Source organism: Strigops habroptila, chromosome 5 (assembly GCF_004027225.2).
Source record: "Strigops habroptila isolate Jane chromosome 5, bStrHab1.2.pri, whole genome shotgun sequence".
Taxonomy (NCBI): Eukaryota; Metazoa; Chordata; class Aves; order Psittaciformes; family Psittacidae; genus Strigops; species Strigops habroptila.
Genome location: NC_044281.2, coordinates 76,338,567 through 76,360,790, shown reverse-complemented (window position 1 = coordinate 76,360,790; position 22,224 = coordinate 76,338,567). Strand labels below are relative to the sequence as shown.

Below are 22,224 nucleotides of genomic sequence, written 5' to 3'. Positions count from 1 at the left end.
TGTGTTTAAATAGCATGAGCCATAGATGACTGTTGCAGCTTGTCGTTTGCCTTATGGGAGACAAGAAAGAGCTTCTTGTTTGATTTGTAAGATGAGCTAGCTTGTTGCACAAGGCAACAGAGGAGGCTCTGTAGAGAACTCCATAGTGAAGTATTTCCTAAGCTTTTTTGGATTCCCGCCACAAGGAAGTGCAGCAAGTGCAGTCAGAGTGCAAGGACCATTGTGAAAGGGATTAGAAAGAAAACCTTTAAAGATGAGGGCAAAAAAACCAGCCCCAAACAAAACTCCACCTGGTCTGTAAGTTACAGAGATGGTAACAAGAATAGGTGTGTGCAACAGGAGTATCAGAGAATGAGAACTCCTAGAGAATGAAAAATGCTGGGTTTGTCTTCCTTTCCTTAGATGTTAACATAAGCTCTTTCTAAATTAATAAGACCAAGATAAAGCTATGTGGATAAGGGTAAGTTCCTGATTTCTCCTCAGGTCACAGTGTTTTTTAATACTGGTGAAGAACCCGAGACCCCCTCCTGGGATCAGTGGAAGTGTCTGAGTAGGAGGGTACGAGGGAGTTGCTCTGCAGGTTGAGAACACAAACATGCCTTTCTCGAAGCAGTGAAGATATGCACACTTCATTTAGCTTTCTTTGTGATTACCAGAAAATTGCAACACTTCCTTAAGCTAAAAATGGTTTGCCGCTTTGGCTTTCCATGTTTAATATCTAATATGTCTCTACGGATATTTGCATTGTATTACACATCCCACTCAGTCAATGCAGAGGTGCAGCAGAAGTGAACAAAAAGGACCTTTCTGTTCTGTTTCCAGTCATGGTTAAGGTGTAGATAGATAGAAATAAATTGGCAGCCAAAGCAGGTGTGTGAATGTGCTGAGTCCATGATCTCAGGTCTATGCATGGTGTGCCAGATTAGCTGTTGGTTTCTCCTGATGTTCACCAAGAGAGAAGATGAAGAGGGTTGGGTATCAGTTTGGACAGACCATCAGTGTTCACAGTGTGATCTTTGCAGCTGGGAAAACATTGTTAGTTCAAATATCGAAGAAAAAAAAAAACCACAATAGGCACAAATTCTTTCCATCACTGGCTTTTATCAAAGCACCTCAAGGCTGAGCCGTTCCACAGTGCAGTGAGGTCAGTGCTGTCTTCTGCTTTTATAAAACAGGACAGCTTTGCCTCACGCTAAGATAGAAATTGGTGCTTCTATTTGGAAAACAAATGACACGCTTCTAGCTTTCTATGAGATGTTTTGGAAAGCAGGTTCGGCACCTCTGCTTTTATCTACATTGTCACTTTTTTGTTTGCCAAGAAGCACAAAACCCAACACAATGGCAATTTCAGTAAACCCCCACTGCTCATTTCTGTTCTTCCACCGCAATAGCCAGTTGCAAATGAAAGTAAAACATAAAGTAAGTATTCTTGAAGGCAACTAGACAATAGTAAAGAATTGTTCATAACTGTTACATTGTTCACTGACAATGTTAAAGGTTTTATGTATTGTTTGTGCAGGCTTTTCCTCTGTTGACAGAAGGGAGCACTATAAAACAGCAGCGTTGTGCAGGCACTTTACAGATCATAGAATCACAGACTGGTTTGTGTTGGAAGGCAACTTAAAGCTCACCCAGTTCCAACCCCTGCCACGGGCAGGGACACCTTCCACTAGAGCAGGTTGCTCCAAGCCCCTGTGTTCAACCTGGCCCTGAACACTGCCAGGGATGGGGCAGCCACAGCTTCTCTGGGCACCCTGTGCCAGTGCCTCAGCACCCTCACAGCAGGAGATGACAGAGCAAGAGCAGGAGGGCTGCTGTGACATCCACACCCGCGTTTGGGTGTTTTCTAACGCGGTTTTTGCCGTGCCAGCGGCTCTTTGCCCGCCCGCAGCCCGCGGAGCGCTTCCCGCTAGAGGGGGATGCAGCCCAGGACCTGCAGCCAGTGCAGGGGGCGGTCCCCGCACCGGCAAAGGGAACCGGCATGCGGGAGCTGCCGGAGCACCCCCTTTAGATGTTTAAACATGCGGTTTGGGAGGGATTGGGAAGGGCAGCCCCGTCCCATTCCTAGTCCCATTCCCAGTCTCATCCCCACTCCCGTCCCCGGTACATGCATCCCCTCCCACCTCCTCCCGCGCTCCAGCCAATCGCGGCTCACCCCAGCCGGACTACACTCCCCAGCATCCCCCGCGACGGGACCGCCTTCTCCTCCCGCCGTGTTCCGGCTGCCGCAAAGTGTCGCGCAGGGCGGCCGGAGGATGTGGTGAGGGCCGCGGGCCGTGCCCGGAGCCGTGCCGCGGTGAGCCCCGCCGGGCGGAGCGCGGCCCCATGGGCGGCGGGCGGTGATCCCAGCCTTTCCCCGCCCCGCTCCCGCCGCGCCGGCAGCGCCATGGAGGAGGAGAGCATGGAGGAGGAGGGCGGCGGCGGCGGCGAGCCCATGATGGACGACCAGAACCACAACAACTGGGGTGCCGGCGGCTACGGGCGGCACCTGCTGGGCCCTGCCGCGGCCGCGCCGCTCGGTGACCGCTTCCTACGCGAGGCCGCCGCCGGGACCCCGGCCGGGACCGAGCTCTCCGAGGCCAACGGCGTGCTGCAGGGCTGCGAGCCGGGTGGCGCCGCGGGCAAGGGGGGAGCCGGAGCCATCGCCGCTGCCATCAACATCAACGCCTCGACCTCCAAGTTCCGTGAGTGACCGCCCTGCCCATCGCCCCGGGGCGCTGGGTCGCACGGCGGGGCCTCGCCTCGGGCGGTGCCGCGGCGCTTCACCCGCTCCCGGCCTGCGCTTGGCCCCGCTGTCCCCTGCTCGCTTCTGCCATGTGGCTCTGCTCGGGTCTGTCCTGCGGCGGGTCCTGGCGTGGGTTTTGGCCTCAGAGGCTTCTGGAAGCGAAATCGAACGGGTTAAGTCGCCTTGAAAGGAGAAAATAACCTTTCTCGCACACACCCCAAGTTCTTTGCTGTCATGGCGAGGTGACGTGGTAGGTCTGGCTGTAGAACTGGGAGAGCGAGTGCAGGCAGGTGTTCACGAGGCACGGTTGCTTTTCCTGAAGCTTTTGGTTTGGGCCGTGTTTTCCTAAAGACTTTTTCTTTCCACCTGAAAACCCCCAAAAGTGGGTCTGGAACCTGTTTGTGGTTGCTGACGGCAGATGGCAATGTGTGCAGAGCCCCGGGATGGGGTGATCTGGCCTGGAGGGGATGTATGTCTGCAAAGGCCTGGTGAGAACAACTTGGAGATGAATTTACCTCCGTAAGAAATAGTTCCAAAACATCTTGTGCATGCAGCTTTTCAGAGAAATGGCATTTTTTCCCCCTGTTTTGCTGAGCCGAGGTTGAGGGAGGAGAAGATTTTTTGCTGTTCTTTTCAATTTGACTTTCATTTCCAGAAGTCACCCCTCAGGGCAAAATATGCCCTTTCCTCTAATGGCTGCTGGAAAACTTGGATTTAATTAGTTAAAAGTATTCCTGGAAGTGTAACCATGTAACTACTGTGATGAAATTTGGATGGGAAACACCTTGTTTCCCTTTTCACCTTGTTTCACCTCTCTTTCCCCAGTGCCAGCTATTCTATCTGGCAGCTCGGCTTCATTGCTGGTCAGAAGCACAAAGTTCAGGCCTCTGGGTCCCTGCTTCCCTGGTAGCCTGGGTTTTCTGGCTCTGGACACATTGCCAAGGCTGGCTGCTTTGAAGTGGAGGCTCCAGACTCCACGAGCTCTCTGGCTCTCTGCCTGCCTTGTCAGGGCTCCAGGTACCTTGGGGTGGCTCAGAAACAATTGAGACAATTGAAATGGTTTGGCCTTGCTGAACTAAGCTCTTGAATTCCCAATCCAGAAATTGAGAGTCTTAGTTTTTCCTTCTTTTTCAGGATGAGAATGTTTTCAAGTTGGATCGTCACCAAATGGGAAGGTGACTTTCCAGCTGATCTGCAGTTTATGTCAGAGCAGGAGGAGAAGCGGCTGTGTGTGATTTTGCTTAGGGTGTGGGTTTTGAGTTCTTGTTTTCACTTCTCCAACATTCATATCCCAACACAGTATCTGTCTTACTGATGTTAAGTATTGTTTTAAGGACGATTAAAATTCCTGTAAAATACAAAACTCTCTGAGTTAAGTCCATTAGAACTTTACACCTTTGTGTTGTGGATAGTTTGGATGATATGTGTATATGAACAGAACAAGTCCAGTGAAGTAGTTTGGTCTGAGAAAGTACAGATGCTGAGTTGGGATCAGCATAGAATCCCAGACTGGTTTGTGTTGGAAGGACCTTAAAGCTCACCCAGTTCCAACCCCCTGCCACGGGCAGGGACACTTTCCACTAGAGCAGGTTGCTCCAAGCCCCTGGGTCCAACCTGGCCTTGAACACTGCCAGGAGTGGGGCATCCTGACTCTTCTAATCCTGGCTCTGACAGGGGATCCCTTAATCTCCCCTGTTTGTTTTTTATGAATAGAAAAAGGGAGGAAGGTCACTTTTATTGTAAATATTCAATGGAAAGGGAGACAAGCGTGTTCTGGATCCCCTCCTGCCTGCTTTGTCTTAACAATGGCAGAACATGCATAGAGAAGCTGATTGTCAGTCTTGAGCTTCATAGAGAAGTTGGCTGTTCTCTGCTGCATGAAGAACTTCTTGCAGTTAAACGAGCAAGTACTTGTGCCTTTCTTGCTTCATGATGCAGAGGCTTAGTCCTAGGTTATCCTACAGGTGACCTTCGAAAATGGGGGTGGTGTGTGATTTCCAACAATACTATGGTCAGTTCGAGCCCCTCTGATATTCAGCTAGGTCTCCTCATCCTGATTCTTTCCTCCAGCAATGCCTGTGTTCCAGTATGTAATTGCTTGCAGTGTGTTAATTTTGTTCATGTTCTTAGTTGCAGACTAAAGCATCTGGTGGGCCTTTTTTGGTCTGATTTAGGTGGCAGAGTGATGGAGGCAGAAGGTTAAGTGGAAACCCTTTAATATCTTTCTAAGGGGCCCAAACCAATTCTTCTTCCTTAAGATTTTGGGGAGACTGAGGACTATAATCAGAGATAAAAATGCAGAGTTTGTTCAGTAGCTTTTCTTCTAGTTAAAGCAACTGAAGACAATTTTCCATGTCATAGTAAACTTGTAACTAAATATTTAATTACACTTGGTCAGCTACAGTCATAGTCAGGGATTTATAATGCCATAGTGTTATAAAAAATACTTTTCAAAGGCCGTAAGGGAGAAAATAAGAGTAAGAACTTTTAATACTTTAAGCAAAACCCTTCCATAGTAGTGACTGCAGCTTAACTCAATTGTGGTGAAAAATGAAGAGTTTTCCTTCTTGTTTTTTTCTTCCTTTTTTTTCATCCTTGTCAAGCAGGGGTGGTTCTAAAGGTATTTGCTGCCAGCCCGTTTAGGATGGGCACTGTGTGGCTGCGAGCATTGACACATCCATTAAATCTATTGACTACCCTGTTGCATAACATGGTTCAGTGCAGTTTATGTGCATATTCATCGCTGTGTGATGAAGAAAACCTTTAACATTGCTTTTACTAAGCAATCCTAACGCAGACTGAGGAACAATGTATTAAAAATAGAATTGAAAGCAACTGCAGAGCAGACTTGAACTTGCTCCTGTGTGCTGGGAGGTGTTGGGCAGGGGGTATATCACAATCAGTGGCTGAGAAAAAGGCAAGTGAAGAGCCACAGCAATAGCTGTGAGTCTGTAGATTGTCTCTGATGCCTGCTTGAAGAGTTTGTACACTTTGGCTAAATATTTTAGGGCTGTGGGTGCAATGCTAGTTAAGCAGTAAAGCTTCATGTGTGTCACTTGGTGAGGTGAAATTAAGCTTCTGGAAGATGCCCAGCGGCTTTCTTTGAGTTCTATTTTCAGAGTACGTGACAGGTAATTGTCAGACTGATGTCTGCTTGCTGGACAGTAGGTTGGGTTACCCATCCTATTCTGTCCCCTGCCTTTTTAGCTACAGTTTTAAAAGGAAAATGTATTTTATATGTAAGGGTAGTAGGTGGTTTGAGTGGCTTTTCAGGCAGCTTTCTCATCTATAAATAACAAAACCAACAGTATCGATGATTTTTGGTTTTATTCTTATTCTTCATGTCCTGTGCCTGTTGCTGTTCCAGCATATGTGTGTTTGTAAGTTTTTGTCATTAATTTCAAGGGTGCTCTATACCTATTCTTGGACTTTCTGGTTTTGTTTTTAATAAAATCGTAGTGGGTTTTGCCATTCTTCTGATTGAAGTTGATATCAAAGAATTCTGTAGCTCGCAGCAGGCTGTGTTTCCATTATGGCTATGATACTGAAATATCTAGGTTATGATATGAAGCTCATGCATATTCTTTTTCACTTAAATGGTTTCACTGCCGCATTTGACTTCAACAGTTTTCTTTTGAACTTTCCTGTGTATGGAAAAGCAGCAGTTGCTTCTCAAGCTTTACTTGTGAAGTCTATTATAATTCCCTGGCAAACACTGGGTTCCTTTCCATTCGATCAGACTGATTTCTCTCCCAGCCCCACCCCAAACTTGCTGTAGTTGGATAAAATCATGCATTCTAGCATGCTTTGTTACAAAATGTCTGTGTCACTTCCCAGAAACATAATACATCTCAATGACATGAAAATCATCCTTTAGTATCACCCTTTCCTTGAGATCTGGAAAGAGGCTATTGGACAAATCCTATTAAGTCTTGAATACCTAATGTGGGGATAAACATTGAAGAATGACATCCTAAAAAGATGGAAAAGTAGAAAATTAAACAAGCTTCTACAAGGGCAGCCTGTCTTTGCTTTGTAAGGATTCGTGTGATTCCTTTCCTTCCTGCTCTTGAGGTTGTTCTTGCAGAGTTTGCAATTGGAGGTTCTGCTTTAAGTCATCTTTTGCTCTGTCTGTGTGTGTGTGTGTGTGTGTAAGCACTGCCAGAGAAAAAGGACAAGTTTCTAAAATTTTAAGTTCTGTTTTGTTTTGTTTTTTTTCTTTGAATTAGAAGAGTAGAAATAGAATGGTTTGTGTTAGAAGGCACCTTAAAGCTCATCCAGTCCCAAAACCCTGCCATGGGCACGGACACCTTCCCCTAGAGCAGGTTGCTCCAAGCCCCTGTGTCCAACCTGGTCTTGAACACTGCCAGGGATGGGGCAGCCACAGCTTCTCTGGGCACCCTGTGCCAGCGCCTCAGCACCCTCACAGGGAAGAACTCGTGCCTAAGAGCTCATTTCAATCTCCCCTCTGGCAGGTTAAAGCCATTCCCCTTGTCCTGTCCCTACAGCCCTTGTCCAAAGCCCCTCTCCAGGTTTCCTGTAGCCCCTTTAGGCCCTGGAGCTGCTCTAAGGTCTCCCCTTCAGGAGCCTTCTCTTCTCCAGGCTGCCCCAGCCCAGCTCTCTCAGCCTGGCTCCAGAGCAGAGCTGCTCCAGCCCTCGCAGCAGCTCCGTGGCCTCCTCTGGCCTCGCTCCAGCAGCTCCACGTCCCTCTTGTGCTGTTGCCCCAGAGCTGGATCAGGACTGCAGGGGGGGTCTCCCCAGAGCAGAGCAGAGGGGGAGAATCCCCTCCCTTGACCTGCTGCTCACGCTCTGGGGGTGCAGCCCAGCACACGGCGGGGTTCTGGGCTGCAAGCATGCGCTGACAGGTCATGGTGAGCTTCTCATCGAGCAGCACCCACAGGTACTTCTCCTCAGGGCTGCTCCCAATACGGTCTCCCCCAGCCTGTATTTGTCCTTGGGATTACCCAGAGCCAAATAGTGATTGTTCAGTATGTAGTCTTGGATGCTTAACTATATAAATATTATGGTTGGCTTAGTTTCATAACTGAAGTGTGGAAATAAAATGAAATATTGCTTGTAAGAGTCTTCTGAATAAAAATAAAGCTTTTCTAGAATGTTACTTTGAACTCATCAGTGTTTCCTGTTCAAGTCTCCTGGGGCTGTTTGTAAAAGCATTTTGTTCTTTACCTGTGCAGCACTTCAGATGGGCAGACATTCCTTTCTGCTGCTGCTTTCTTTTTCCATGCTGTAAAAAAACCAAATTGCTATCTCAACAGCTTGTTAAAAATTATTTTGCCGTGTTCTCAATTCTTACTTGACTACTTTCTTTCAAATGAATGGAGCTCATTTCACATGTTAAGCCAGATGTGGGTGTGATTATACATTGAAATCTTAAACCAAGACTTTGCCTAATATGTTTGCTGACTTCAGTGTTTTCTGTGGAACAGAGCACTTCGGTGGAAACCCACCTTTTCAGATTTGCTGCTGAGTCTAGGCATGAATAGTAAAGCTATGGCTTTATGTGAAGCTGCTTGGAGCCTGGGCTCTGTAAAAGATAAGAACTCAAGCAGGTTGTTGTGAAACGGATGAATGAGGAGTGAATTCACTATCAGGCAGGTGCTGTGCTGTTCTGACCGCATGGATGCTTTTACATTGTGGAGCTGACTTGCTGCACATGTTAACTTATGTCCTGGTGGTTGTGTACACACACACCTGTAACCTTTGTCAGCTTGTTAGGAAATGGGGTTGTACTTTCAGATCACAGGCTGGAGCGTTGTGACAGCGTCCTGCGGCACTTGGTAATGGTGATCAGTTCACTGCTCAGACAATTAGGTTAACTAGAGCTGTTTCTGTAACAGATATGAAGCAAGAGTGAACCAGTGGCTAGCTGCGTGAAGAGTGGGTTAGGAGTGCCACACTAACATTCTTCACTAGGCCAGGTTTCTGGATGAAATACACTAAGAAGACACAACAGGAATCTGTAATACCTGCTCTTACGGATAGCATTCATACAATTCCTTGTCTCATGCCTATCTTTATTCTACGTTCCCTTTATATTCTTTTTCTCATGATACTGTTGCCTGTATTTCCCTAGAATTGTTCTTCATAATGCTGCTAAAAGTGACTCACTCTGCTCTTTTCAACCCCTTGGGAAAACAACTGCTCAGAAATCTTGGTCCTCAAACTGAGCAGTGATTCTATGTCTACACATGTATTTAAAATGCAGATCTGTTAAAACATTTTATTTTCAGTGTGGTGTCTAAACTGGATTGTTTGGGATGGGAACTGTATTCTCTGTTCCATACAGCCCAGACCCATGTGTGGAGTTCCAATGAAGAAATGACTTCGGATTCCCTGGCCTGGATAGTTCTGATATGAAGGATACCCTGTGCTGTTAGTTATGGAGGGCTCTGTTTTGAGTGGGTGCTGTGAAGTTATGGTGCTGTGACAAGCCAGCAAGGTAGTCCTGCAAGTAGTCTCTGAAGGGAAGGTGTTAACTCTTCTACTATGGCTGCATTTGGAACTGAACTATGTGTGGTTAGTTCAGAAATCCTCCCCAAAAAGAGAGAAGTTAAAACTCTGACTGTGAAGGCACATGGAGTGGCTTGGCAAGAGGGTGCAGTTGGGAAGCTCAGGAGGAAAATCAGGGAGGGCTGGGGAACGCTAATTTAAATGCCTCCTATTCTTCACTGTGTTGATTCTAATCTGAAAAAGGAGTGTAATTGTGCGTGCTAGAGGGGGAACTGTAATACAGATCCAAAAAATTTGCCCTAGAGCCTAACTGCGATTGAAGGCAGAGGGAATTGCATCAGATTTTAGGCCAAGGAAACTGCTTGTCCCACCTGAGACTTGTAAAATTCGTATGTCTGCTGGGAAGGAGTATTCCAAAAACTACCAGACTTGGCCCAAGCTTGTTCTCTTGCATGTGAGGATCCAGTGCTTGGAATTGTTGATTCTGGACTCCTACAAACTTGCAGAATTTATTAATTTGAACTAACTACTATTTTTTTTTTTTTTTTATAGTATTATATTTGTCATGTTAGAGCTCCCAAGAAGTTTGTTTTTCCCTGCTGTTTGAGCCCTTAAGAAATACCCAAGCACTGATTTGGCAGGTTTTCTCATTTTACTTTATTCTCTCTAAATAAAAATGTACAACTTCAAGTCTGGGCTTCAGTTTTAGATGAGGTTATCTTAGTGGAAGTGAATGGTTCCCAGTTTATTTGACCAACTTACTGGTGTGATCTGAAATTGCAGAGTATTTACTTCTTTTAGCTAAAGTTACTAAATGTAGTTTTGTCTTTTTCTTGTAGTAATGAATGTTATAACAATTGAAGATTATAAGAGCACATATTGGCCAAAGTTGGACAGTGCCATAGATCAACTTCTAACTCAGAGTCCTGGTGACTACATCCCTATCTCCTATGAACAAATATACAGGTAAGGAAATTCAAGTGCTTTGTTGCTCTTTAACTAAAGATTAAGTGGTTTATTTTGCAGCCTGTGCATATGTCATATTTGTATTAACGAGAAGGAAAGTTGGAAGGCTTTGTGAATCACAACATCATTTAAATGGTTGGAATGAGTGAATAAAAGATGCATATCTTGACATTCAATGTTAACAGGAATAAATGCTAAACAATTAAAATGTAGAAGTGCTGAAAACATTAACATTAAAGAAATCTCCACCAGAGTTGCTTCGTGTAATATATTAAAAAAATGTATTAAAGTCTCAACATCCCTTTCCTCAAAGGGGAAGAAGAGACTGGCATGGTAGGGGTTTGACTTCATGTTTCAAAAGGCTTCTCTGTCATGTCTAATAGGAACCAATTTGGTGCAGTAAAGGTGCAGAGGTAAATAGAAGCAACTAGTGTCAAGGTCCATCTACACAAACTGTCATTTGTGGTTTTGGTCTGATTTCCCCCTTGCCCAGCCATCTGGCTGCGTGTGCGTTAGAGGCTGTCTGAAGGACTGACACAAGCTTCAGTCCTTCATATCTCCATTCCTGTCTGGAGACCGTTTGAGTTGTACCTGGCCTGGAGCTACAGTTTACTTTGTTTTTAAAGGGATCCAGTCACACACTAGAGCTGCCCTGCAGACTAAGCTAGTGCACAAGTAGTGGGGATGGTAGGAGATTTCCTTCAAAACCACACTACTGCTTCAAACCAAACTGCTAAATGCTTTAGAGACTTGGCATTTACTTAAGAGATGGACTAAAATAGAGATTTTTGTTCTGTAGGTGACAGGTATCCAGTGTGTTGGTAAATAGGATGGAAACTGGGTAGCTGCTGCTGCATTTACTGGCCAAGATGCCCTTAAAACTACTGGCCCTTGCCAGCAGCACAACTAATAGCATTGCTATCTTTGGTTTTCTTTAATCCAGTGTTACAGTCTGGGAAATAACAGTCACTGATGCTGTTTTAAGAGGCTTTCAGCTCTATCATCTCCTGCCCACTTGCTCTTAGCCACTTTGGCTCTCCAGGTTGAAACTTCGGATTAGGGAACCAGATATAAAAATGGCAGGTGTTCAGTCTTCCTTTTAATTCCAGTTAAAATCTTTAATAAACTTCTTTCCTCTCCAAACTTTTGGAACTGCTGTTATCAGGACTCAGACATCATCATGTGTATAAATAATTGAGATTATCATTTGAATTGAGAGACATTTTGCAGCTTTAGTGTAAAGTGATCAAAGTCCTTTCCCCAATGTGCAAACAGCTATCAGTAAGAAATAAGCCATCTTGACAGTCATCTCTGATAAAGAGCAGGTGTACAGAATTAATGGTTTTAATACCTCGAGTAGATCTATAACTGGTTATGGTTTAAGATAACTGGAGTTCATCCTTCTCACCTTTTTACTTGTCAGAAGTTTTATTTATTGAAGGAATAATGGGTTTTAGATTTCTCCTAGATAAGCCTTATACATCAGGGTGACACTTGATGCAGTATTGTAATGATGCACAGATGTCTGTTGCATGTATTTTACCAAAACAAAAGATTTTCTGTAGTTTAGTGTTGCTGATAAAGCTACTGTGTCAGTTTTCTATTACAAATGATGTCTGTGGTTGTAATTACACTGACACAGCCTCTTCCAACCAGGAGATTGATTATTTTGGTTTCTAATTATTTTTAGACTGTTTCTTTCCTTGACTGACAATCTAGACAAAATAGATTGAGAAGGGAAGGAAAACTGTTTTTTACTGAATTTAATGAGGATGCTTGCTTGGAGTGTTATGGAGAGTCTGTAGCAGAGTTAGGGTTTCAGTCCTCTCTGTTTCTTTAGGCTAGTTTGTAGTCTGAAAAATGGGGTGGTTTTGAAGTGGTTCAAACAGCTACATCTCTCTTATATTTGTTTTACAGTGAGACTGAGCTGAAAATACAGCGCTCTTTCTGGTCGTCTTTGTGCTGACTAAAGGAATCAAGGTTTCCATAAGGCAGACTCAAAATACATTATTAGATACCCAAACTCCTATATTTGCCATTATCAGTGATAACTGTAGGTGTCTACTCCACGCAGTGAAAGCTAGGAGGTAACTTCAAAGGTGTGTATGCAGATATTTACTATGGATCAGTTTATCCCTAAGGCAGCAAAGTGTGATTAGTGACTGCTTTTATCTTTGAGTCCAAAGCCTGCCTGTGCATAGTCACTTCCTATTAGAAGTGCTAAATATATTGACAGAGAGAGATGAAGGAAACTTTGAGGTGAGGAAGATGTGAACAGCTAAGTTGTACTTCTGGCAACTGTTACTGCCTCCCAGGTACAATGCAATTAGATCTCTGTTCTTCAAGGCAACTTGCAGATCTCATCCCTCTCTAAATATTTACCTTCTCATGTCACAAGCTGGTGACTTCTTTTGGGCAATAACAGGGCAAGGATGATTCACAGAATCAGCCCACAATCAGGAACTGAAAACAGGATCTTCAAATGGGGAAGGAACCTCTAAATAGAAGTGTTCAAATAAAATGTAAACACACTCTGCACATTCATGTGAAGACTGGTGTTTGACTATAGAAAGCGTTGCAGAAGTAGGTTATAGCAATAGTGTATGTAACACTAAGCAGATGTATGGTGAACTTGTGGAAGTGGATATATATATATATACTGGTTAGTTATGGAGCAAACATATAGCCATTTGCTGTTGTTACTTAGCTGGCTGGTTTGTAAGAAATCACAAAAATCAGTCTGGCTTTTCTTATCAGTGTTCCTCTCTTTGATCCAAATGAAATTGATATTTTTGCTGTTACTGCATCATATCCAAATGTCTTGCACTTGCTTGTTCCATACTATGATCTGCTGTTGGTAGACTTCATGTGAAAGAAACAGGTCAACTTTATTATTTAAATAACATCAAACTACAGCTACTCAATTATTTTTAATGTATAATAGTAGGAGAGGCGGGGGGTGTCTTTTGTTTTGTAAGAAATAGCATGGTTTGCCAAATAAGCAGACTTTGTATAGAGATGAATGCTGTATTTTGGAGGCATTTTGAAGTTGTCAAAGGAAACAAATACACATTTGTAAGAGTTACTGATAATTCACTTGTTAAAACCTTCCTCCAGAAGACTTTGAGAGTGGGAGTTACTGAATGAGAGTGCTGTCTTGGCTCCTGAAGGCTTGGAGTTGGTGCCTAATCTCTCACTTGCATTAGAAAACTCCAATAGCCTATAGTCTACAGCTGTTTTAATCCTATCCTTGCAGTTTGTTTGTCATTGTCCTTCTCAGTAGAGAATTGGAATGTCATTATTCCCCTGCAGAGACATGGTGTGGCTGTAGTGCAGCTTTAGGCTTTTAGCGCTATTCAAAACCTACAGAATCCAAGTCTGGGATTTGGACCTTGCTGGAAATTGTTTGTGCATGTCCCAAGGAGCAGCCTCTGATTTAAGTTGCTCACTGTCATTCTATAACATACAAAGGGATGAAGGGAGAGGGGAGCAGGACAGAGGCATCGGGAGGTGATTTGGCCCAAGATCACGTGCCAAGGTCAAGTCTTCCTTATGCCTGTTGAATTTTGGCAGCTAGCTTTAAAATGCTGGCTTCAAAGAATGAAAGCACTCGAGAGAAGTAGAAGCTGCTTGGTATAGGTGATGTTGGTGTTAGTCCTGATGATGATGACTACTTTAATGTAACTTCTTGCTGAAAGCAATATATGTATTTGTTTTACAACTGTTGTAAATATATTTTCAATACATAGCCTCATTTTGTAGATATGTTATATTGAAGTGTGACAGCAATAAAATGTTCTTAGAAAACAAAAGTGATACTGAAGACCAGAGTTAACACAGCCAAGCCACGGAATGTAGAATTCAAGTGCTGTTGCTCTTTCTCTGCATCTTTGTTTATTATGAAAATGTGGGGGTTTCTTAGAATTTAAGTATCAAAAGATGGAGTAACATGCTTGGGTCTGTAATTTTAGAACTTTTGCCATTTCTTTTTAAACCACTAGCACACTTTTGGTGCAACTGACTACTTGTCATTGTTGCCCTTCTTTTAAGAAGGGTTTTACCCTAGAATATGCATATAATCATTAAACCTGCTTATTTTAATCGAGACTTCATTTACATAGAAGAGACAAAAGCCAGAATTAGGAGTCTGCTGTTGACAGAATTATCCTGGCTGTTTTGAAGTGCACTGTTAAGAGAACTCACTGTAAGTTAAAGTGAGGTTGGGGAGGGGGAATGGGGTGGACACACTGGGGCCTCCAGGTCAGACTTAAGAGTCTTCCGGAGCTCATTCCAAGGTTAGGGCTGTATTTAAAAGTTCACCACTTGTTCAGTTAACTTTATTATCCTCTAAATTGAGACTTGAACAAAATATTTTGAAGTCTGTTTCCCTTCATTGCAAACTGTTGTAAGTTCATTGTTTGTTCCTATATTTGTTTCTGCAGTTGTGTGTATAAGTGTGTATGCCAGCAGCATTCGGAACAGATGTATAGTGACCTAATAAAAAAGATAACTAACCACTTAGAGAGAGTCTCAAAGGAGCTGCAGGTAAGAAGCTGCACAATCTAATTATGTCTTTCCTGGGATCTGTGATTATATCCAAGCAGCATGGAGGTGGCCCATGGAGGGGATTGCCATTAAGACTGATTTACACTAGCTTACTAAATTGCGGGCTGCTTCATTCACTAACTGGCTGTCAGACAGAATACCAGCTGTTAGATCCAATTTCATAGCACTGACTAGCCTTAGAGATCTGAACCACAAGGAGAGCAGTGGCCAAACATGAATATATCATAGAGAATCAAAGGCTAGAGAATGTGAAATCTGCAGTATAATCAAGGGTGTAAATGCTTTAGTCAAACATGATCTGAGCACATGACATGGACGTCTGCCATTGCTGTGTTAATCTGTCTAAACTGTTTATGGTCCTTGTGCATCACAAGCAGCACAAAAGGGAAAATCTAAAGGAAAAAATTTGAAGTGAATTAGATACAAATTGTGAAGCTTGAATTAGGAGTTATTGCATATGAAAGTTTTGTGCTACAGTTTATTCTGCATTTTTCTTGCCTATCTCTAGATGTCAGTGGTTTACAGCAGTCCTAATGCAGTTTGTATATCCCTATCCTTCTCTGCATCTTATTTGTGCATCCATGTTTGTTTTCGTGTGTGTTCCTTGTTGAGAATTCTTTTTAGGCTAGAATCTCCAAACATATTATTGAAATTGCCACTGCTGTAACAGCAACACTGTTTTATTACCCTACACCTCTTGTTACTTCCATAACTGATGTTTGAGTTCTGTACTGACTTGCAGTGCATCAAGTAGAGATGCACATTTAAAGGAACCCTAAACTGCAGCAGCTCCTTCACTGCTTCTAACAACTGATAACTAATTTCTGTTAGTCAGAAACAGTCTCACTACTTTTAACTGCATCAGGTACTTCTGGCTAAACATGCATTCCCATGAAAATATATAGCACTGTGGTTGTTCTGATTTACTTCTCATTTCACTCTTTTCCCCTTGTTGCTTTCCTTATAAAGAAAAATAACCACCTTGCATTTAATTTTGGGAGCAGTCTTTGACTATAAATTATGTAGGTCATCTTGAGCTAGGTTCTTTGCTGCTTCTCTCTTCTACGATTTCTTTATTCCTTGTGGAATGACAACCTCACTGTTCTGTAAAAAATTGTTAGAGTAGATGGATGTGGTATTTAAAACAAAGCCTTCCCTTGCTTCTGCTGAGCTGTTGCAACCTGTACGTTTTTCTTCAGCTTCTGAGAACTACAAATCATTGCAGCTGTACAGGTTTGGCCAGTTCTTCTGATACATCCCATGGCTTTACTTTGTGGTAGTCCTCGATTGTTTCCTCTGAAGTTCCAAAGCTGACTGAGGCAGCTGCTTTTAGTGTTTGATTTAACACATACATGCACTAAATGATTCTGCCTTGTTCTGCTGGCAGGCAGGATATGCCACAAAATGACCACATGCTAGCTGTATCATATGCATAGTTTAATAAACAAGCACACTAAAGTGAATAAGCACACTAAAGTGAACCAGGTATATATCTCTCTATATACAGTAAATAAGTACAATGAAGCAAATCGGAGATCTATATATTGAGAGTAAAGTACAGAGGAAAATTAGCAATGCATCAAATTATTTCTGCATTGAGAGAGATTGAGAAGAAATACATGGCCAAATACCACCGAATCATCATCCAGGCCCACACTTCAAGCTGGGAAGCCCTGTTGCAGCCGATGCCAGAAGCCTCAGGTAACTGGGGAAATTCCTACATGGTGCATCCATGCATAAGTGAGGCTCTGGATTCAGCCACAAGAGGGTCCTGCTCTTATGCTCTTAGAAGAACAACCGGCTTTATGCCACATCTGTAACTGTTTACTCATGGGGCTGTGCAGTTTCTCATGATCTCACTGTTGTCCACGCCGAAAGCATTGGCCCCGGTGTGGCCAAGTAAGAAGGTCATGGAACAGCTGCACCCTCATGTTTTCCTGCCTCTTTGGACAAATAGTCACGATAAACATAAACATATATACTCTATCAATACACTTTGACAAAAGCCATGCTTTGTTATGTCTCTCAATCATGAGAGGGAATCAACTCTCAGCTAGGTTCCCATCCATTCCATGCCTAAAAACAAGGCTGCCTTCTGGCCATCAGCCTCTGAAAGAATGATTGAGAACTGTCCAATGCAATCTTTGTTGTGCAAAAGTTTCCTTATGTAGGTGAGACACACCTTGTAGCAGGTGGCAAGAGGATTGTAATATAACATGATACCATCTTTGAGTGTGTAAGATCAGTTTTGTCTGACGAGAGCATGACTTTGGTTTTGGATGGTAAATCCATCTTTTTGAGCTGCTTGAAGTCAAACTCCTGTGGCTTAGAAAATTGTCCTATAAAGGAACTGTTTTAGCAATGGGTTGTGAAATTTACTCTTAAGAAATGACTACAATGTATTTTATTATTCTGATACTTCTTTGATCTTAATACGTTCTGGTGATGCTCAGCCACTTGGGTTTTAAATTGAAAATGCAGTAAGAGATCTTTACTCTAGCAACATCAACGAATTGCTTTGTAAATGCTGGTCCCTTAGAAGTTTCAGGTTCATACAGGCAAACAATGAAAAAACCCCTATATACGTGAATCCTTTTAGTGCACTATGTGTGGTATTTTGCTTTCTCTGACCCAAACTCATTCCACCTGCCAGCAATATTTAATTGCAGAGTTCCATTTAATTGGCAAGGTGTTACTTGATGCAAGATAACTTTTATTTTTCATTTTGTTTTACATGCAGAGATGCAAATGTAGCCCAGGACAAGCAGGAGTGTTGGTTTTTGTTAGAAAGCAGATGATTATAAAAACTGAAGTGGCAGGCAGATGCGATGTCTGATTCTGGACAAGCCAAGCAACTTCTTTGAATAGAAGTGCAACAGTTTAATGGAAGGTGGGTGGCAGAATATCAGCATGTAACTAAGATGCCACAGCAGGCTGTGTCCTACAGGAACCACTCATCAACAGCAAAAGCAGTAAAACTGTCAGATACCAAATAGTAAAAGTGGGAGCATCTCAGGGGAGTGGTCAGACTTGCCCTAGCAGGGTTCTAGCTTTACTGGAGTTAATCTTTCTGCATGGCATTCATTGCAGAAACTCCCTATGTATGGTGTTTGTTGCCACCTGCATTCCTGAAGGTCTGCTTCACAGATTTCCACCTTCAAAAATGTAATTTTCAGTGGTGGCAGAGGCATTATGAAAATATGGGTGGGCCAATGTATTCTCTGCGTATTAGACATGGGGTGAAAAGCAGTGAATGTTGCCTGCTGAGAAATAGAGATTAATTGCTTGTCATCAGGCCATCAGCTCTTTGATATGGGGCCTCCTATATCCCAAGACATTCCTAGCTCCCTCCTTACTATGCGTATAAGGAAATGATCCTGTCTTCAGGCTGTTTCAGTTCTGGAGAAACTGAGCCAGGATTGCTTTCCTTTCTTGCAGTCGATGTCCAGATGAGCTTCTCTGCATTAGTAAGACTGAGGTTTGTCATGTGGAGCTTCCGGTAATTGAGAATGAGATTTCCCTAATTTTTGAGTTGATCAGAATTTTGGATTTTGTGTGCTTAAAACAAAAGGTGGCTGCAGAAAACAAATACACCTGTTTCCTGTTGTCTTGAGGCCTGTGAAGTCTGTAGTATACAGATGATTTTTCCAGGATGCTTTATTTGGGAACATTTTATTGGTAACGGCCATAGCCCATTATATTGTGGTTTAAAATAACGACAGCTGGTTTTGTGGCTAAGTGCTGAGTCATTGAGATGTATGAGGTAGGTTGGATACACAGGCATATGCTTTCAAATTAAATAGATCTCTCTCTAAAATGAATAAAACTATATTTGCATTAGGCACTTGTGTTTCTGGCTATACTTATTCTTATGCACTCTGATAAAAGTAATTTAAAATCAAGTACTCTGCCCATTACATATTTCCTCAGCAAAAGACACTGGAAGGTACTTTAAGCATTGACAGTCAGCACTGAGGCATTGAGCTGGCCCATGGCAGAGCTTTTTTGTGCAAGTGCAGTGAATATTTTCATTTTAGTTAGAATAATCTCAGTAATTCCTTTAGTAAAGAACTGAGAGCTGAAAAGCAGTTCTTTGTCATGTTGCACCCTGCTTTTGGTTAGAGGAAAGAGAAAAAGGGATCTATTGTTTTCTATTTATGTGTTTTGGAGGGGTTTTTTGTTACTATTTTTTTTATTTGTTTATTTGTTACTATTATTTTTTTATAAGGAACATGACTGAACTGAGCAGTCACTGGTGTTGGTAGGTTATTTGCATAGTTGCTGTGTGGCCCCAAGGACCTGCAGATTTAGGCTCTTCGCTGTGCAATGCCAGAAATCTTTCCTGCCTCATTAATCCTCACAACTTCTCAGCCTTCTGTCTTGTCAGCTCTCAGACCAGTCATTGCAGTGTATGAAAATATCTTCTCACCTATTGTTTCCTTGGGAGAATATGCCTTGGAGTCAGGTTCCTGTAAAAAAGCCATTCCACTGTTTTGGGGTCTGCCCAAATCTGTGTGAACTGGTGCCTTGTATCACGTTACTGTTGCCATCTCTTCTTAAAGAATGTCAGTATTATCTGTTGTAGACAATCTGTTCCTTCCTTGCCTTTTTCTTCTTTTCTGTCTCACATTTCCTTCCGTTTGTTCCCTATGATTATATGGAGTTTTGCCATCCAGTGGTGAGGAGTCTTATAATTTCCTGCCCCAACTCTTTCTTAAACGCTAATCTGATAAATACAGATGCCTTACTCCGAACTTCAGATGAGGTTCTGAACTTCCTTATTTGTCTTTTAGAAGCAGTTGTGTAACTTCCAGTATTTGTCCTGGTTACAGGAGTAAAAGCATGAAGCTTAAGTCGCTTGTCACATTTACTTTGAGAGCTTTGCGTGTAGTCAAGGTGATATAAAAATGCATCCAAGTATTGCTTTGAGGGACTGTAAAACTGAACTTCTGACTGTGGGCAGAGTTATCTACTGGGTACCACCTCATAGCAGTTCTTGGTATTTATACTTTAAGGCAATTTTACCCGAGATTGTGTTGTAGGTGTATTTTGCTTTCCCTTCCAAGGTACACTGATGATTGCATTACATTTACATAGTGCTGTATTGTAATGGAACAGTTAAGCCAGTCTGTAAGATGGAACTTCTGACAACATCATCTGTGGCTGTTTTTTGTGTGACCTTGGTAAATCAGATTGCTAATGAAGTTATGATTAGACTTTAGTAACCTACTTATGGGAGCCCAGGTGATATACTCCATGAACATGAAGAAGCCCATTCTTATACTACACTGTATGGGCATCATCTGACTTGCTAGCTCAATGAGGACTAGTGAGCCTTCTTCATGATTCATGTCTCATCTCTTGTAGCATAGAAATGACACTCAAATTCACCTTAATTTGAGTTTAGTTGATTCCCTGAAATAATTTCGATAGTTGCAGTAGCTTCTCAAAACACTTATGTAGAAAACAAAACTGCCTCCCCTATGTTCTGCCTGTAGAAAAGATCAGAAATAGAGGTAGAAGAGGAAAATTGAGAACTTGCATTTCCTAACTCCTTTCTTACTAAATATGTTAAATTGCTAGTGTTTCTTAAAGTCCATTGGGGTCAACTTTATGATCTGTTAGTATCAACAGTCCTTTTTTTAAAGAGGAGACTCAGACTGGCCATTTTTTAGGTCCATAATATTTAAAGGGAAAAAAAGCCTCATCAAACATCAAGTGCTGTAGGCGTTTATCTATCTGCTTTGCTGGGGGAAAATTGCTTAATCGTGTGTGAAACAAGCTTTTACTGCTGTGAATCACACTGAATTGAATCAGATCAAATGAATGATCAGTATTAATACTCAGACTGTAAAAGCCAGAAGTGTCAGAAATGTGTGCTTGTTCATGTGTGGACATCAAAACGATGTTTTTTGACTTGAGGTAGAGGTCACTGTATTGCCAGAATTGCTATTAAAAATGACATTGTCATGAGCAAGCTAACCTGAGAAAAGCCTCCTTGCCTCTTGCTTTTTGAAAAGGCTTGTATTCCTGCAGTCATTTTGAGTTCCTTGCCACATTACACTGGGCCCTGCAGACCCTGATACAATTATAGAAAGGTACAAGTAAATATAGCACAAACTAGTATGTATCTACTAGGTAGAAAAGCTTCTGAAGTTTTCTTACTATTAAACAGATTTTTGATGGTCCTTAGATACTATGTCTTCTTGGTTTATAAACATGTAGAATGGAAATGAAAACATGCCGTATATCTGCCCCCTCTGCTCAAAGACAATTACACCAGAGTATGTCATGGTGCTATAGGGCTTTGAACAGCTTTGAGTGCAGACGTGAATAGGAAGACACAGTCAGTCTCTGAATGTCTTGCACTTTGGCTTCATGTCTGGTCTTTGTAAAAAGTTTTAATAGTAGCCTTGTCTTGTGAGGTAAACGCGGGCATCACATAAATTGTCTGCAAGGCAAAGTGAACAAATTACATTTTCTTGAGAAAGAACAGAAAGTGGTTTAAAAGATTCAGACCACTTACATGAATAGCAGGTAAATTTCTGTAGTCATAGCCATTCTCCCTTTTCACTTGGCAGGCGTGGGAGAGATGCTGCAGCATGTATGCTGGCATCTTGGCAGTGAGCATGTTCCCAGGAAAATGGAACTGCCCATTCAGTGTAGGAATGTAAGCTTTACTGAATATATTGCTGATTGTGCCAGACGACTATTCATAAACAGATTAACTTTGTGCTCCTCAAGCAAAGAGCTGTCGTCACTGTTTCTTTCTCGTGAGCCATTTCTGAGTTGTCTTGAGCCAGCACCATGTCTTTTGGTTTCATTTGTATGTTCAGCTAATGATATTCAAACTGAAAAACCCACATCTTTTTCATGTTTCTTGCCCACAAGTTCATTGAAATGCCTAGATGTTAGATTTCAAATAAGGGAAGGGTAATTTAGTATACTGGGTCTCTAATTGCTTGTTCTGTTTGAAGATGTCTGTCTTGCATGTTGTCCTTCCTCAAGTGTGTTTTCTTGTTACTTCTCGTTTCTCTTGGTACTGAGATGTATGCTGCGGTGTGTAAGGAGATTAAATGATGTCTTTAACATCAGTGTTTAATAGCAGCCGTAGTATTTTATGCTAAGAAGTATTTCACTCAAAACCAGGCTGAAGATGTTAAGCAAATGCAACTGCATCGCAGTTTGAGAAACCTGACCACATGTTCAGTGCTCCCATGGACAGACACACTACTGGAAAACTGTTCTTAAGCCTAGGAGTGGTAGGTAAGAGCAGATGTAGAAGAGGATTTAAGCTGTCTGCCTGTATAGAGTGTCTTAAAAAACCAAAGCAACTGAATAGACAGTTTAATAGGATTCAGGATGGGAGTGGAGGAACCAAGGGTCCTCTTCCTTCCTGGAAAACCTTAAGCTAGCAGTATATTTTCCTTTCTTTGAATACCTTCTGTATTATATCCCTTAGGTAAGATAGGAGTGGATTTAAAGATTTAGTATTT

The 22,224-nt window shown here is 42.4% G+C and overlaps 1 protein-coding gene across 2 annotated transcripts in view; it reads left to right on the top strand.

The window, feature by feature from the left end:
* Positions 1-2,223: 2,223 nt before the first annotated feature.
* CACUL1 (CDK2 associated cullin domain 1) overlaps positions 2,224-22,224 on the top strand; it is a 52,226-nt gene continuing 32,225 nt past the window's right edge. Inside the window, exons 1-3 of one of the 2 annotated variants that reach the window (XM_030486581.1) lie at positions 2,224-2,684; positions 10,036-10,162; positions 14,605-14,707. In XM_030486581.1, coding sequence (XP_030342441.1) covers positions 2,387-2,684; positions 10,036-10,162; positions 14,605-14,707 — 528 coding nt within the window. In that variant the 5' untranslated portion in view covers positions 2,224-2,386. The remainder of the gene's footprint in view (positions 2,685-10,035; positions 10,163-14,604; positions 14,708-22,224) is intronic. The other variant, XM_030486582.1, reaches the window with a different exon arrangement.